The 17560-nt window shown below is 42.5% G+C and overlaps 1 protein-coding gene and 1 long non-coding RNA gene across 5 annotated transcripts in view; one reads left to right on the top strand and one right to left on the bottom strand.

Moving 5' to 3' along the window:
* Positions 1 to 3029, top strand: part of LOC110178215 (uncharacterized) — a 46372-nt gene extending 43343 nt beyond the window's left edge. The window contains exon 3 of the long non-coding RNA XR_002319335.2: positions 2966 to 3029. This is a non-coding gene — a long non-coding RNA (uncharacterized LOC110178215). The remainder of the gene's footprint in view (positions 1 to 2965) is intronic.
* Positions 3030 to 3483: 454 nt separating this feature from the next.
* LOC110178210 (uncharacterized) lies at positions 3484 to 17469 on the bottom strand. 4 transcript variants are annotated; one of them, XM_020945248.2, is made up of 20 exons: positions 16600 to 17469; positions 16438 to 16484; positions 14851 to 14988; positions 14599 to 14780; positions 14370 to 14537; positions 13762 to 13899; positions 13354 to 13458; positions 12980 to 13296; positions 12596 to 12917; positions 10968 to 12534; positions 10660 to 10907; positions 10405 to 10586; positions 8644 to 10073; positions 8385 to 8580; positions 7141 to 7275; positions 5874 to 6286; positions 5601 to 5806; positions 5361 to 5524; positions 5149 to 5290; positions 3484 to 4939 (listed from the first exon to the last, which is right to left on the bottom strand). In XM_020945248.2, the coding sequence occupies exons 1-20, from the start codon at positions 16685 to 16687 to the stop codon at positions 4888 to 4890; spliced, it is 6240 nt and encodes a 2079-aa protein (XP_020800907.2). In that variant the 5' UTR covers positions 16688 to 17469; the 3' UTR covers positions 3484 to 4887. The 4 variants fall into 4 exon arrangements, with proteins under 4 accessions (XP_020800907.2, XP_086686610.1, XP_086686611.1 ...); XM_086830484.1 differs by lacking the exons at positions 13354 to 13458; positions 13762 to 13899; XM_086830485.1 differs by lacking the exons at positions 14370 to 14537; positions 14599 to 14780; positions 14851 to 14988; positions 16438 to 16484; positions 16600 to 17469 and having other exon boundaries at positions 13354 to 13899.
* Between the last annotated feature and the right edge of the window lie 91 nt (positions 17470 to 17560).

Raw genomic sequence — 17560 nt, 5'->3', positions numbered from 1 at the left:
AAGTCGCGGTGTTTTATAAAAACTAAAAATAAATAATAACAAAGGAGTGCCATAATATGATATTTTTGTACATTGATATCGTTAAAACCCTACCAAAACCTGGTTGAAATAATAAATAATGGCTTAAACGTGATCTCTACAAATTTTATTTTATATCAAATATTTCGAAATATCGTACAAAAATATCTACACAATTTCTTATTAGAGAAAAACTTACCCATTATTTTTTCTCAGTGCATGAGAGGAATTGAACCGAAGTCAACCCAACCGACCGCCAGTCGCACGCTGCTGGACGGACCATCGGACCCGGGGACGGACCAAGAGCGGCAACTGGCGGAGTACGACGAGTTATTGTCAGTTAGAGCGCTACCTGTTTACCGTCGTCCGACTACCGACTGCCGACCGCTTTTTTTGTTGTTTTTTTTGTATTACTTTTTGCTTGTGGAAGGGTAAAAACTGCCGCTGCCCAGGTGTTGCCAGATTGCCCACGGATCGTTATGAGGAGGAGGAGGGGGCGGAGTAGGAGGCAGTAGGGTGCATATACTGGAGGTTTACTGGAGGGTGTAACAGTGGTAGTCCCCTCGTTTATTGTTATTCCTCTTCTCGGTTCGGTTGGGGGAGTATTTTGTTCTTGGGTCATTGTTGCGGTTTCTCGTATTCAAAGGGGAATGACTAATCGGAAAGTATTTCTGAGATAAGGTTACTTCGGAGAAAGGGTTGTTAAGCGTATCAAATGTTTTATTAAGCAAAGCGATCGATACCAGGACGATAATGCTTGTCGTAGGAATAAATAAGGAATATAAATTAATAAATACATTTGATAAAATACATTCCTTAATATCATAGTGATTTGGCTAAAGTCGGTAGTTGATTTAATATAATAGTTTTTTTTTAATATATATGAGAGTCTTCTCATATTAATCCATTTTAATCGAGACTAGGCTATAGTAAATGTCTCTTAAGTACAAAATGCTCTAATGTAAATATATAAATCCTAATTTTTTCAATATTTGCACTTCTCTAGCTGTAACTAATTAATTTATGACTAATTGGCCTATATTTCTGGGCAGCAAAACAAAAACTTTCATGCGGAAAAGGCTGTTAAACGATTATTTTGAAAAAGTTGTCGCTAGACTGACTTTTATGAAGACTAATGTGGTTTTATGATAGGTTTCTCCTCTATTAACAAGAAAGTGAAAACCCACAAGTTGTACCTGGCAAAAAGAATTCACAAAAATTAACTTTATACAATAATTGTTATTAAAATTTTCTACATCAATTTAAAGGAATTAATTTAATTTTTAATATATGATTTTTCCTATAAATCTTTAAGTTTTCTTATAAATAAAAATACTCCTCAGACATTTCTATAAATAAAAAATAGTATTTTTTAAGCAAAAGAAAAAAGGAAATTCATCAATAATATTTTATAAGCCTTTAAACTAACATTTAAAAAAAAAATTCTTTACAAATATGTATGGAAATCTTAAGCTTAAGGATCTTTCCTATACCATTATATAGCCCTTAAAACCAGTCAAAAACTCCAGCTTTAAAAATCTGGCAACTTCAGGCGCAGCATCTATGCGGTCAAGTGGCAAAAGGGAAGAAAGGAGAATAAAAAGGTAACAACCTAAAAGGAGAGGGAGCTACGTTTCGGACTCTAATGATCATTGTTACGATGATCGCGAGAAGAAACCCCGAAAAATCTACAACAAAAGAGAGCCGTTGTGGCCCATGTAATTAAGGCACTGCTGCACAGTGGAACTAAATTGTGGCTGCCTGCCACTGCGAAAACAGTAACAAATGGTAACTGAATCAATGGTAACTCGTAACTCGTAACTCGTAACTGGTAACTGGTAACTGAAGGAGGGGCACAAAAGACCGACGAATTCAGAGGTGGAAAAAGAGAAAAAGGAAAAACAGTAGCCGCCTCATAGGGCGAGCGAATTGTTATGCTAGTCGTCGGTCTTCTTTCCGTCAGCAACTGTTTGCGACCGTTGATGGTTGCACTTGAAAAAAATATTATATTCATTTTTTTTGTAAAAATTTTCCGCTCGTTAATATGGCAGCTATATATAAAAATAAATATATATATAGTCCACCGATTCGCCATGCTCCGATTTATATACTAGTAAAGTTATATAGAAGAATAATTCCATAGTTTCATTCAAATAGCTTGCTCTTAAATTTGTTCCAAAACAAATCTCGCACAGGTGTACTTATGATTCCCAACTGGTTGTAACCTCCCTGGAACGAAGTGACTTCTGCCGGCCAAGTCTCACATACGTTTTGTTACAAAAGTTGCAAGTCATTGTTTATTAGTGTTCAAAGTTAGTAACTGATCATTAGATACTTACTGATCAAAGTTACTTAATAAGAATAGTTAATTTCTGATCATACTTAATTACTGTTCAGATTTACTTAATCTTCATAGATATTTAATGTTCAGAGTTACTTACTGATCATAGTTAATTACTGATCATAGTTCTATAAATCCTACGATTGTTCCAATGTCAGCTATATATATGTTTGTATATATGTAGTTCACCGATTCGCCATGCTCCGATGTATATACTTGTAACATTAGATAGAAGAATAATTTAATAGTTTCATTAAAATAGCTTTAATTGTTCCAAAACAAATCTCGCACAGGTGTACTTATGATTCTCAACTGGTTGTAACCTCCCTGAAACAAAGTGACTTCTGCCGGCCAAGTCTCACATATGTTTTGTGTTACAAAAGTTGCAAGTCATTGTTTATTAGTGTTCAAAGTTAGTAACTGATCATTAGATACTTACTGGTCATAGATACTTACTGATCATAGTTAATTACTGATCATAGATACTTACTGTTCATGGTTACTTAATGTTGAAAGATATTTATTGATCCTCTACATTTAACAACCGTTTCTTTGGCACTTATATTATCGAGTATTCCGATTATGATTTATGAATGTTTCTTTCAGCTCGTATACCCGCACAATGTTAAACTTTCAAGGTGCCCGATGCCATTTTCAAAAATGTAAGTTTATATAATTATATTTTATTTATTTATAGTAAAGCAAAGGAATCTAAAGTAATTCAGTTTTTACTTTATAGCAGTAACAAGTATAAAATTGAAACAAAAAAGACTCGATAGCGAGGCAATCGATCTCTTTACCAACCTATTATTTTCTCCGGGTGTTCATCGTCTGGCAGTGGACTTTTCTGCTTGCATATTTTGCATTTGCATCGCTTAACGATTGGAAAAACAAATTACTTGAAAAACTCGGTGTAAAACATGTGGCCGGTCAGCAGCCATGTATGGGCCGAAAGGCAACAGGCAACAGGTTCATTGATCGCATTCGAAATGCTTCGTTGGCCAACACAGCAGGTAGTCGGATCCGATTCGGAATCGGATCGTTGAGTCAAATTAATGATGGTTATAGATGCATTTCAATGCCCCCCCTCCCAGGCCTGTCAGCACAATCTTTCGTCATTAGAATTCGTTCTCGGTATATTCTTTATTTAATAATTAAAGCTCTTATTTAGTGTTCTTTTTTGTTTTTGGTTTTCATGTCTCGATGACTTTTTACAACATAAAATGGCTGTCTCTTGTGTATATCATATATATATAATAATATTAATAATCATAATGCATACAATTTTATTATCTAATTCATTTTGTTGCGCCGCATTGAAATTGGAAATCTCTATTTAAAATATATAAAATATATTTATATATTTGTTACGTATTCTAAAAAACCCAAAAAAATGAAGCTTCAAAAACTGTTTGCAATCCTCACTCAATCTCGGTATTTTGAACACTGACCCAAAAAAATCAGGAAATCAGCATTTTAAAGATCATATCTTTGTTTCTTTTATATATATGTATATATATAAATACGACAAAGTAACTACTGGATTCTGAATTATAATCTCTATTAATATTATTGTTTGATCTACTGTGAACGTTGTGTATGTTTTGTGTGTATGTTCCCTAAAAAAATCCAACCTATCAAAAAAGCGCTAACTAATCCTTGGCTTATATCGTAATTGTGTCTAACTAATAATCGTTTCCAATAAGGACGAAAACCGTTGTTTTGTTTTTACTCACAAAATGTTATTTGCCTTGTTTTGTTTTTTGTTTTTGTAATGGAAGCAGCTATGGAGAATCGGGAACAAACTATTTCACTTTGGTTAATGCCGAATTAGTTGGTCTCGCCTTGAGTTGCTGTAAATAGACATTTATCTAAAAAGGGTTCTTGCATTGCCTGGCCTTGAATACCTAATCGTGTCCTTCCTTCTTTCAATTAATTTGGATTTAGCCTACACACGAATTCTATATACATTAGACAATTCAATTTTTTGGTCTGCTACACGATCATTTCCCTCGCCTTTCATTCTTTCTGCTTTTGGCGGCTAAATATATATATAATCTATATATGTAAGTGACATGACAACCTCACTAAACATAAGTTTGTATATATATGTTTTTGTTGTTGTAAGCTATATAACAAGAATACACACCAAAAATGTTCAATTGCATTCCTCTATATATTGTATGTATATAGATATATATTCCGAGTGTATATAATATTTGTGTATGTACGCCTCTGTTCAAAATAGTTTTAAACCCGATTTGAAAGACCCACTAAATTCCTTGGACTAAGCAATCAATCATCTATGTATGCCTAAAACTAATTGGTTTGCTTGGCTTACATTCTAAGTGTGGTTGTTCTTTTTGGTAGTACCCGTACTAGTGCCGAATCAAATCGATTTAAATCGTCTCCAAATCGAAGAAAGTCCCAACTTTATGCCTTCAAAGTGTCTAGTCCATAAAGTAGCTAAAACTGCGACGCTTGAGCCGGCTGCTCAGAGCCGATCTGGAGCGTGTCTTTAACCTTAGTTACCCGGACTTGATCCACCGGTCGATGGAGTACTCCAGTGCGGATATCCATCTAGAAATAATCACAAATAATGGGTGTTTTTAATACATAATACTTTAGGTAAACTTAATCAGAAAAGGGGTTACTCTTCTTATTTATTCTTATTTGGACCTTCTAAGACAGGCCTCCGCTTCGAGGGAGATTGTGCTTTGAATTCGTACTTGTATTCAATCTTTTGTTCTATAAATTTCAAGATATAGTTTCTTAAACTTAATACCAACCTCTTCTTATCCATTTCGCTTTCGGTGCAGAAAAAGTAGTGACGCAATTTCGTCTCTGGTGGTATTATCTCGAACGAGTTCTTCTTGCCGGACGCATTGGCGGACATTGAGGCCACTTTGTAGCCGTGCAGGCAGGCCATGCCTGATTAAAATTAAGTGAAAAATTGAATTAAATTAATCAGTCAGTCACCTGCTTCGGCGTCGTGACTCACCGAATGCACTCTTGCTATTTGCATCTTGGTAAAAATAGAGGCAGGCATCCTTAAGTACGCAGTAGCGTTTCGACCAGCCGCACCACCTTGAGCCCAATTTGAGCAAATAGCCAAAGCAATCGGGCCTCTGAATGTTGCTGGGACTCTGGTACAAGCACCGCGCACTGTGAAGGAAGTGATGTGAGAGAATAACATGAATATCTAGTATGGTTGCCTTTCTCTAAGATCAGTGTCCTTCACCTCTTGTCCAGCCACTGGTTGTCCTGGGCAGCCGCCTGCCTCAGCAGCTGGAGCCAGCGATTGGCCAGCTCATCGGAATCGGCAGCCACATACATGGGAATACCCTCGCCGGCATCCACCTTGAATACAAAGGGTTTGCCCACATCCACGGGACAGAGATCCACCGTGTGCTTGGCCATTATCATGGCGCCAACGGGCTGAGAGTCCTGGAAAAGATGAGAATAAGGGTCTAAAATGTACTCCCCATTATGGATTTTATGTGTAAATACTCACATCTTCAGTTTTATAATAGTATAGACAATTATCCGGCCTCAGGGAGAACCATCGTCGCACCCATTTCTTGGAATTGGGAGCTCCCTTGGCCTGACCACTCTGTCGCCACAAATATCCACTGAAGATCGGCTGACTCGGTGGCTCCAACTGTTCGTGCATCAGAACGCCAATGGTGCGTGCCACCTGAAGCTCCAGCTTTTCGCAGCCATCGTGAGCGATCTTAACCACCTCGGTGTGGTGCTTGTCCAGCACCTGGACCCCATTGACAGAGATTATAATGTCGCCCACCTCCAGGCCAGAGCTCTCCGCCGGTGTCTCCGGTTCGATGGCTGCTACCACGACGGGCTTGGAGCCGTGAATGCGAAAGCCAAACTCACCGGAATCACTCTTGACCACCACGGTTTTGTCCACGCCTGGGAAATAATATATCGAATTATTAATGTGTTTCAAATATTTTAACTACAAACATCACACTTTTCTCTAAGCGTATACAAAGTGTATTATTTATAGAGAGCAAGAGCGAAAGAAACAGAGAGAGCGAGCGAGATTCAAGTGATTTGTGTGATTTTATTTCCGGATCTCGTCCGGACATCATTTACCATGTGCACCGTTGCTAAGTGTGGATATCACAAAACTTTCCCGTGCCCAAACCAGGAGCATCAGCTTCAGGACCTCCTCCAACTTCCGGCGCACCGAATCCGGTGCGGAATTCGATGCTATTAATTCTAATTAATTCAAATAAAAAACAAATGATGAGGAACGGCCACAATGTCTGTCTATGTTTACCCACCAATCATTTGGCCTTTAGTTTCGTGTGTAAATAAGAAATAATATTATTTGTAAACAACGCAACGCTTTTCGCACTTATTTCTCTTTACATTGGGTTTTAACTTGGAATTCCCCCGAAACCACAACCGAAACACTGAAATGTTAAGCGCGTTGCGGACTTTTTTACGGTCGGCACACAACAAAGCACGCACCTCAACTATTCTCGATAATAGAGCCAAAAAATAAAAAAAACTACCAAAACTACAGATTGTGTGTGTTTGTGTTTTTCTCGCTTTTCCAACACACACATAAATATTTATATATGCCAAGTGCCGGTCATGAAAAGTCGGAGGGAGCGCCATTCATTATCTATAGAGGCTCTCTCTCTCTCTGGCTTTTTTGGGGGCTTTTCTCTAGCTCGATCTCTTTTTATTCTTGGCGCCAAAATTAGAATATATTTTTTTCGTTGGATGTTCGAACAGGGTGCTCCGATACTTACGGAAACTATTGTGCTTCTGGCGATGGTACATCTCCAGGGTGCAGCGCCGCTGGACGAGACGATGAAGGATCACCTGGTATTTGGCATGGAAGCCCTTCTCCGATTCCGTGGAAGCACGACGCTCACGGGAACGATCTGGTGTGGGAATTTAATTATTTATTAATTAACTAAATATTAAGAATGAAATTTTAGCAAATTACAATCCCTTCATTAAATGTATGTATATGTCATTAAGTGTATTAGAAAGTCAAAGATACATTTGCAAGCTATTAACGCGGTGGAAGAAATCATTTCCGATCCTATAAATCATATATATTATATATATATTATATTATATAATAAATATGCTAATATTTTATGCAAACGGCAGCAAAATACGAATTTCTACGTGCCAAAAAGAGCACCTTTTCTCGCTTTAATTTTATTTCAGGCATTTATAGTCCCAAAATATTACGTATACGCACAGTTGTAATTATACCCGTGAAGGGTTTCATAATTTCAGTCAGAAGCTTAAAACGTTATGAAGGAATAACTTCCGGCCCTATAAATCATATATATTCTTAATCAGCATGAAAAGCCGAACCGATCTAGCCATTTTCTAAGTAAAAAAAATTTTGAAATTTTTTTCCCATTTTTTTCCCTTTAAAATTGTTGTTGTCAAAATATGAAAATTTGACAAAATTTAAATTTGCTTTAAATTTAAAACTCAATATGCAGATTTGTTAACCCTATAAAAACTAGCACAGAACAGCTTTTCGAATTGAAATTAATGTATTTTTGGCTTAGGTATGAGTTTTTCAAATTTCAATTTGTTGGAAAAATTTCCATATAAATACATCGATAAATATTAACTTAAAAATGATATTATAATGTCAGTCAGAAGCTGAAAACACAGTGAATGAGTCATTTCCGACCCTATAAATCATATATATTCTTGATCAGCATTAACAGCCGAATCGATCTAGCCATCTTAGGAAGAAAAAAAAAATTTGAAAATTTTTTCTAAAATTTTATCGTAAAAAAATGACATTGTTAAAATGTCAAAATTTGATAAAAATTAAATTTGCTTTAAATTTAAAACTCAATATGCAGAAATATTAATCCTACAAAATCTAGCACAGAACAGTTTTCCGAATTGAAAATAATGCATTTTTGGCTTAGTTATTGTATTTTTAAGATTCAAATTTCCCAAAAATGTTTATATTAAATTTTAGTTAAATATCTTTAAAACCGCCTTCACTCACCAAAGCACTGATGATCCAATTGAGTCCACAAATCATCGTCAGTGAGTCTTGTATATCGACCAGCATCGTAGTGTCCCTTATAGATGATGTGCTGGTTCTGTTCCGTGTTGATATCAGGAAGGACACAGGGACTAGAGCCGGCAGGACGCAGGACAGGAGTATTGGGCAAGCTGGGTACGCGTCCGCGTTCTTCGCTCTAAAAATGATATTTTCTATTTACATTGAAATGTTAAACATTTTAGAAAGTATATATCCAAACCTTGGCTCTGATATTTTCCTGTCTGGTCTTGTAGTGCCTGCCCCTTTCGCCGTGGTAACGCTCCTCCGATCGGAATCTCTTGTCCATCTTCTTGTACAGACGCTGCGTGGTCTTGGTGGTCACTGGCGAGTCGGCAAAGTCCGACGGCGGCTTGACAATGTCCTGCTCGATGTAGGGTATCGATTCCACGGAATCGCCGGCCAGTTCGCTGATGGTATTCTGGTGGCTCTGCTGCTTGCCACCCTCCATTTCCTTGCCACAGTGGAGGCAGTGACTCTGATCGGCGGCACTTGCCGCATTGCCATCGGCCTCGCTGTAGAACACCGAATCGGAGCCGGGTGACACGGAGCGCAGGGATTCAATGGACTTGGCCTTCAGCTGGAAAGTGTCCGAGGTGGACTTTGACTGGGTGCTGCTCACAGTAGGCAGTTTAGGAGAAAGCAGGGCTGTGGGAGTGGCACAGCTGTGAGGTTTCTTCACCACTGTCGAGGTCGTGGCCTCTGGTAGCGGGGATGAAGAGGCTATGGTTTCCGAAACGGTTCCCTTGAGTGTGAGGGAAGAGGAAATCATGGCAGTTGTGGTGGTGGACAGGGATGTGGTTCCTGCAAGGGCACCACTGGACATGCTGGCATCTAGCAGGAGCTCCGTGTCTCCGCTGCCGCTGCTCAGGCCAAAAATTGTGGGTGGCATGGTCCGACTTCTGCGTCCTGCGGCCGTTGCCGTTGCCAGGACATCTTCTCGCGAGCTCTTCCTCAGCTGCCGTCGTATCTTGGGCCGAAAGCGCTTCATCCTGCTGCTGGGACTTCCATTGTCCAGGTTATTGTTGCTGGGCTGCTCTGGTGACTGGACTTTCCCCACTCCTCCGGCAGTTGGTTTCTTAATGGGACTGGTCAAGGCCCTCATATTCTCCTTCTCGATGTCCAGCTTCATGCTGGTCTTGCGTCGCTTTCGCTCGTCCTCGTGGCGCAGACGTCGGGCCTTGTTCCGCATCACCTGCTCCTCGTCATCCTCGTCGTGGGGACTCTCGTAATATCCAGAAGAGGAGTAACGCACCTCGCTGCGCTCATCTTCGGAGATGGAATCGGGCTTGGGCTTCACCACGGGCGATCTCTCCGCCGTGCTGACCTTCATTTGAGGCGCCATCGAGGAGCTGGACACCGTCTGGGGCTGGCTCTCCTTGCCCGGCGACTTGATGGCAGCACCCGAGACAGGACAACTGCCCGAGGAGGTTGTGCTACTGATCGAGTGCGAGGGCGATTTCCTTGTCAACTCTGCCACCGATCCCCCAATAGGGGATTTCAATTGGTTCTTGGCCTGCCGCTCCTTCTCATCGTGCTGCAGGAGATCCTCCCGCATGGAGTACAAGGAACTGGCACTCTCGAAGGAACTGCCGGCATGCGTCTTCTCCAGCTGCGAGCTCTGCGTGGAAACTGTCAAAGAGAGGGGAAGCATTAGGGCTCAGTTAGTTGTGGCTTCAAGGATATCTCTAGAGGAACAGCTAAAGCATTGGCGAGCAAGGCAACAACATTAAACTAAGGAGAGAGACAGGTAGCGAAAGTTAAACAGAGAGAGAGAGAGTCTGAGTTGTGGAGGATGTGTAGATGAGTCTACGTTCTAGAAGCTATTTATGGGCGGGCGGCTTAAACTCTATCTCAGCTGTAAGCATGAAATATATGTGAGTGGTTCATGGATCGAGGCGATTTCTACACACGCACACACACACACAGTACACACAGTACGAATTATCGGGGAACCCCAAACCTGGAACTTGTGTGGTCGACGAGGAACTGGTCGTCGTCGGCGGTGTCTTAATACCTGGTGTACGTTTCGAGGTGTCCGTGCAGGTGGCATACTCATCTGTATTTGTGCTGCACTCCGAAATATCGGCACTGCGAGTTCCGCCACCAGCAGCAGTGGTGGGCAGGAAAGAGGCATCCGAGTGTCTGTTGGAATGTAAGGGAAATAATAGTCTTTCTGATTTTCTCATTAGCAAAAACCCTTGCAACTCGTAAGCACCTTTGCTTGGCAGCTCCTCCCATAAACATTAGCTGTCGGGCATCCGGAACCGAACCCCTGGCCACCAGGCTTCGCTTGGGCAGGGGCGAACTTATGGAGGTGTCCAGGACAGCCTGGTTCTGGTTCGATGAGGGAGTGACGGCTATAGCTGGCGGCGGTATCAGGGGTTGAGTAGAGGCGGGCCGCGAAGTGGTTGGCGTGGGCGTCCTCACGATCTTCGGCAGTGTTTGTAGGCCATAGGTGGGACTCTAAAGGGATAGATAGAAAGATGTAATTTAAGAATCAATAAATCCTCGACTATTTCCTACCTGCTCTTCGAAATCCAAGGCGTCGGTGTCCACAGAGCTCCTCTGCTGATGCTGCAGTAGCAGATTCTTCCTTTTCGAGGATGGCGTTAGCAATAAATTGGAGCTGTAGGAGCCATCGGAGATGTCGCGCTGCTCGGCCGTCAAGACAGTAACCTGCGACTCATTCCAGATGCCGTCGGAATGATCGCGGGTATTGTCATTGGCCAGCGAGTCTGAGGATGGATAAGTTGAGACATTGGCCAGCAGCAGGTCCTCCCGGCTGGGGCTGGCCGGCGTGGAGGGCAGACGCAGGCCGGACGCAGACGGAGGAGGAGCTCCGGAAGTATCGTCATCGTCCAGGCTAACGGAACGCTTACGGAACTGAGAGCGCTTGTCCTGGTGATCCTCGAGATCTGGATGCTGTGGCTCCACCTTGCAGTTGCACGGAGTTATGTTCTCGTAGAGCGGCTCCTCATCCTCCGGATGATCCATTTCCAGCTTATCGTCCAGCTCCTCCTCGTCCAGCTCCTCCCGTTCAGGCTCGGAGGCCTCCTCCTCCTCTTCCTCCTCCTCGTCCTCCTCGTCGTCGCTGGGCTCAAGTTCAACTTTTCTAACCTCAACTTCGACTGGCAGTGGCTGCGGCAGTGGCTTGAGCTTCGGCAGGGTCAGGGCCGCCGCCTGGGCCATTCTCTGCTGCTGCATCTTCCTCATGGCTATCTCCGCCTTGTGCTGCTTGCGGTGCTTCAGCTGCAGCTTGGGACTTGGCTTGGGGGAGACATGCGGCTTGAAGTCTATGAAGATCTCTTGCTCCTGTTCCCGAACCGAGGATCCTGATGCCGGCGGCGGAGGCGTCTCATCGGCAAAGCAGCTGACCTTGTCACGCCTTCGGAACGATGTCCTGGGTCCAAAGCCATCGATGAGCTTCTCCGTTTGTCCATACACCGGCATAGACTGACGTCGGATGTCATCGCGCCGGAAGGGAGAATCAATCATTTGCGGTATCATGGACATCCGCCGGTTCTGAGCGGCCGCCGCCTGCTCCAGGCACACCTCCGAGCTGTAGCTCTCCGTCTCATGGGGATGATCCTCCTCGTCCTCGTCGTCGTAGTACTCCTCCTCGTTGTCATCATTCCTGCAGTACTCACTCGGTGGCGGCAGCAGGTGCGACTGGGTAAAGTCCAGGGGAACGCTATCCGTGATGAGTTCGGAGCACTCGGTGATATGCTTACACACGTCGTGGCTATGCAGGCTCTCCGGTCTCCTGGGCAAGCTATTCGAATAGTAGTCCGTCTCCGTGCGGACATGCGAGGTGCAGGCTCTTCGGGGCAAACTGTTGCTCTCGTAGTCGAAGCTCTCGTTCAGAGCCACGGCGGCGGCATTCACATTCACATACTCCACGCTCTGCTCGGAGGCCGGGGGTCGAGCTCCGCGACTCAGGTGCTCCATGCCCAGGCCATAGCTGTGAGCATCCAGCAGAGGTGGCGGTGGCTTGTAGTACATGATGTTGTTCTGGGCATCCGAGAGGGTTTGCAGCGGGGTCACATCCTGCGACTGAGTGCGGTAGATCATCTCGTGGGGGTAAATCGACCTGAATGGTAGGAGAAACAATTCTAGTTTCAACTCTATTGAATTTAATATTCAAATCTTACCCCTGTTGATAGTAATGTGATTGCACCTCCTTGCCATTGGGTATCTCCGAGAGACTTTTCGTTAGCTTCTTGCCATTCTGAAGGCCATTCGTCTGGGCGCCCTGGGACACGACCTTGATGCGATGCGGCGGCCGGGGACTTAGGGCCAAGACTTGGGTATTATAGCCAACTTGGCCCTGATTACGACGAGCAGCGGCATCCGTTTGTGTGGCCTGGGTCTTCATGGCATTGCGGAATTTTTTCTCCACAATGAGCACTTCGGGACTGGGCAGTGGGAGAGCCAGGGGCAAAGGCTGCGGGATGATCAGCCCAACCATGTTGTCTGGGAAAAGGGAGGGAAAATAATATCTAAAGTAATTTAAGGAATTAAGAATTTTCCCTTACCTGGCATGGGCTGATGCAGATGAATCGGAGCATGATGATGCTGGCAGGACTGGAGCTGTACTGGCGGTGGCAACCAGGTCTTGGGCAGCGTCGAGCTCTGTTGTGGCACCTGCACCTGGTGCTGCTGCTGCTGGCCCTGGAGGAGCGGTGGCTGCAGGGTCTCGTACATGGAGCCTGTGGCTATAATGGGTTTCTTGCCACCAATTAAACGCTCCTGGCTGCGGGCTGTCTTCAAGCGCCCCGAGGATCGAAAGCCGGCATTGACATTGTCGAAGCTGGTGAGGGTGTGCGACCTGGCGAAGCTCACGTGTTTCGTCCTGAAAAGGAAAGGAAAATGGAGCATATTTCTGGGAAATTGTGTCCAGGGGCTTTACCTGACATTCCCACCCTGCTGCGACTGCTGCTGCGGGTGCTGTTGGTGGTGGTGGTGCTGGTGGTGTGTGGTTGGCATCGTAGCGTATGTGGGGCAGTGGTACGAGCTGTGGAGAGCAAGCACATCAATGGCATGTTAAGGGAATTCCCTCGAAAGGATTTGCAGCAGAAACACAAACGTTACATTACATTTCCTTTAATTTTAGATTGAGTTTAAAATTTGAGTTTGAATTCATTTATTGTTGCTTCGGTCACGTGCAGACACATAACATAAATAAAAACATTTTTCGATTAGCTCACTGGTTTTTAAATAGAATCGTTCCTTGCTTTAGCAATATTCATATTTATAGCTTATTTAAACTTTATATATAATTAGTTAGTTCTTTGTTTTTAAATATCACTTTACATACCAAACATTTAGATTAGCGATTTGATTGGTGTGTGATGTTGGTGGTGTAGGATTTGGTGGAGCGCGAAGCTCGACATAATAATTCCGTAGCAAAACATCCTGGTAAAAGGATTCAAGTGGTGCTGTACAACAAGTTGCCCTTTACACATAATTTTATTTGATTTTTCATTTAAGTTTTTGGGTTGGTTAGGGTTTTATTTTGGTTTTTTTAATTTTTTGGCAATATCAATTGTTTGATTTGGTTGATTTTTACAGTCGTTTTGAGGAGAAAAGGAGGACAGGTGGATGAATAACGAAAAGAGTATTTTTTATACATTTCTAGGTGGCTTTTTCGAGTAGTTCAAGTAGAGTTCAAGAGGCAAGAAGCGGCATTATGCAATGAGTGTTTCTGTTGGGTGGAAAGTTCAGGCAAGCTTTGCAGTATATATATATATAGATTTATATATCGGAAGAATAGGGTAGCGACAGTCTACAAATGCGACAGATAGTGCGACAGTATAGTATAGCATGATCTAAGCGACAGTTGGCATAGCATTTTACGGAGTTTTTAATATTGGTTTTTGAGGTCTTTTTAAACGTGTTTTCTCTTTTTTGCTGTGTCCGACATACCTGTGGTCCGTTGAGTAATCGGAGTTGTTGTTCGTCTGCTGACCAATCCAGGTGTAGCGACCCCCCAGGTCCGCTTCCACCGATTTACCAGTGCTCAAAATCGATGCCGGCTGACGGCGAAAATAGGAACTTTCCAATTCGTGTGTGTCCGTATAGTTGTTCTGATAGCTGCAGCACAATAATAAATAATAAATAAATAATTAAAGCAATATTAAAATCCCTCACTCACCGTGGATACTTCTCAAAGGGGGCATAGGCGGCCAGATTCTCATCGGAGGGCACCCGGCGACCCACACAGCCGCCCAGGAAGCTGCCCGATTGGGTTTGACCCCGTCGCGAAAGGCAGCCAAAAAATCGCTCCCTCCTGGGACGCTGCTCTATGCTGTGCAGCTGCCGATCTGTGAGGCAGTACTGCATAGCAAATAATTAGAATATGTATGAAAAATAATATATATACTTCTTATTCAAGCTGAAGGCTTACCTGTTCCCTAATATCTCCCCGGGAGTAGACAGAAGTGCGAGGCTGTAGCTCGGTGGAGAGAGTGTGGCGTAGTCTGCGGCGTCCAGTGTGCTCGTCTTCGGAGTCGTAGCTGCGGTCCATGTGGCTGGAGTAGGTGGCCTGAGCGGGAGATAATAATTACAATTTTGTAGAAGGATTAAATTTTTAAACAAAACATAAGCTACATTTCTTCATAAGATACTAAAATGGGTGCAAAAGGGATGAATGTTTTATGAGGCATATTAGTAAATATTCTGTTTAAGAAATATCTAAAACTTTAGATACTTCATTGTAGTTTGTTGTTTTAAGTTCGTTAAGAATTCGTTGAGTCTCAAAATATATAAAATATTACATATACGCAATACTCTAAATATTTTTCAATATTACGTATACGTCTTCAGCACCTTTGTATTAGTATGGTATATATTATAATATATAAAATATTCAGTTTTTGTTACTAACTAAAAAAAAAAGGAAAACAAATAAAAAATATTACGTATACGTAATTTTGTCCTATTACGTATACGCCACGTGTACCACTTCTCTTAAAATAAAGACCATATAAAAAAAGAAATCATATTAACAATTTAATATTTGTTAAGTAAAAAAAAATCGGAAATATTGCGTATACGTCCTGTGTAAAATAATATATTACGTATACGCCCTAATAACCTTGATTTTGACTAAACAAATCCGTATTTTTTATGAGTTATTTATAAAAAAACGATGTCAAAAGTATAAGTAAAGTATATCTATCTCCTATCTCTCATTTCAATCGAATTTTATAAGAAAACTTTTTAAATATTACGTATACGCCTTGATCACCCAGTCTAGCTGTGTTCTCGTTTAAAGATGTTTATATGAATATTAGGTAAAAATGCACCTTAATCCTCTGTATTTTAATTAAATAACTGTGTTTCACAAACTATAAATATTTACGTAAACGTCTTATAAATATCTTTTAAAAAATTTTATAAGGGTTTTTTTCATTTGTTAAAAATGTGCAAAACTTTTAAATTTTTAAATCGAGTATGCAGACTTATTAACCTAACAAAAACTAACATAGGAACGGTTTCCGAATTAAAATTTATGCTGTTTTGGCTTAGCTATGAGATTGTTAAACTTTGAATTGTGGAAAAAATTGTCATATTTTTATATATGCCCTCACGGTCTAAATAGTTTTATTACCTTTATCCATCCTTTTACTCACTCCCTGCACTGCTAATCTTATCTAATCCCTCAATTTCTTTCTGTAGCTCCTCGTTGCCCTATCTTAAGCTCTTCTAATTTCTCCAGTCACTCCCATGCTGAGCCCCGTCCTTGGTCCTTCCAGTCCCTGACTGCTCTGCCTGTCCTCCAGATTTATACTAAAATAATTGTGTCAATCATTCGGTATGACAGGAGCGCCACTTAAATGCTTCCCTGGACGCGCTTTCTGCCTTGACAGGAATTAATTTCTGTTCGCCGCACACTTTGTGGTGCGTTCTTGTGAGTTTTCTTGTGGTGTTTCCTTGTGAGTTTTCCCTGTTAATGTCTTGGTTGTCTTGGGTGCTGGGTACGAGTACGAACCTTGGCGGAGACCTCAATGTTGCCCAATGACACAGCATGATGCAGACCTGCAAATGAAATGTTTGCTTGTTTCACTTTGGCGAGAATAAAACACAGCGCACATAAAAGATGTGATTACCGTGGGAATCGGAGGACGACTCGCAGGACCCTCCAAGGACTTACCAGTGCCAGTGCCAGTGCCAGTCGTCGTTGTTGTTGATGATGATGCTCCTGCTGCTGCTGTGTTTGTGCCGCGCAAGGCAATATCCATTTTCACACAGCAACAAAGGGAATGAAAATGGAAAATGAAAGCACACACACACGCGTAGGTCTAGAATAGTTCACGGATATTCCTCGGAATTCAATTTATGTATATATATATATAGATGTATATCGAGGGAGTCGCGTTCCCTTTGTAGGGCGTAGCTCCTTGTAGCTCTTTACTCCTGTTTCCACGTCAATTGTCTGGGCTAGGCAGCTGCTCCATCTCCATCTCTCGGCTCCACCAGATATTTGTTGATTAAAAAACTTAATTACTACGATTGCGAGTGCGAGTGCGAGTTCGATGTCATTTGAATTGAGCCTTTTGAGCTTTCGTCCTGCGTCCTGGCACCTGGCTCCGCTCCTCCGGACTGCCTGCGTTTGTATACTAATCTCCCTTTTTGGACTTATGCAAGGCAGTCAGCAGCAGCAGCAGCAGCAGCAATCGATATTCGCGCTGGCCAAAAAACGACGGAAAAAGCCCAAAGCCAGAGCCGTTGGAAAAACGCAGTGTCCACGCTTTTTCCCCATAGCTGGCGTTCCTTTTTATTTCAATAATTTCAGCGTTTATTTTTTTTGGGGGATAGCTGTCGCCTTGTGTGTTAATTGTTCTTCAAAATTCCGCTGTGCTGGCTCCTTTTCGCTGGGTTTTCCCCTTAGTTTGCCAGGACTTTAGTGTGCGTATGCGTGTGTGTGTCCTGCTGCGTGGCTTGAATAACCCCGACAGTTTTCACGGATTTTTCCGGTCTCCAAAGCAGTCGCTCCTCACTCGCTGGCGCTGATGCTGGAACTGAAGCTGAGAAACCGAGAATTCGAGTGAGTTCGCATTTTCCACGCACACCGAGAGAGATGGAGAGATAGAGAGAGAGGAGAGTGAGCAAGC

This window comes from Drosophila serrata, unplaced genomic scaffold (genome assembly GCF_035046125.1).
Source record: "Drosophila serrata isolate PLE 108 unplaced genomic scaffold, ASM3504612v1 contig_240, whole genome shotgun sequence".
In the NCBI taxonomy this organism is placed as follows: Eukaryota; Metazoa; Arthropoda; class Insecta; order Diptera; family Drosophilidae; genus Drosophila; species Drosophila serrata.
Note: the sequence above shows the minus strand (reverse complement) of the source record. Positions and strands in the feature narration are given on the sequence as shown.

Coding starts and splice junctions, on each gene's coding strand:
- LOC110178210 (XM_020945248.2), bottom strand. CDS start 16,687: ATGGATATTGCCTTGCGCGGCACAAACACAGCAGCAGCAGGAGCATCA. Junction 14,781..14,850: donor GGGGAGATATTAGGGAACAG/GTAAGCCTTCAG, acceptor TTTGCTATGCAG/TACTGCCTCACAGATCGGCA. Junction 10,908..10,967: donor CCTTGGATTTCGAAGAGCAG/GTAGGAAATAGT, acceptor CTATCCCTTTAG/AGTCCCACCTATGGCCTACA.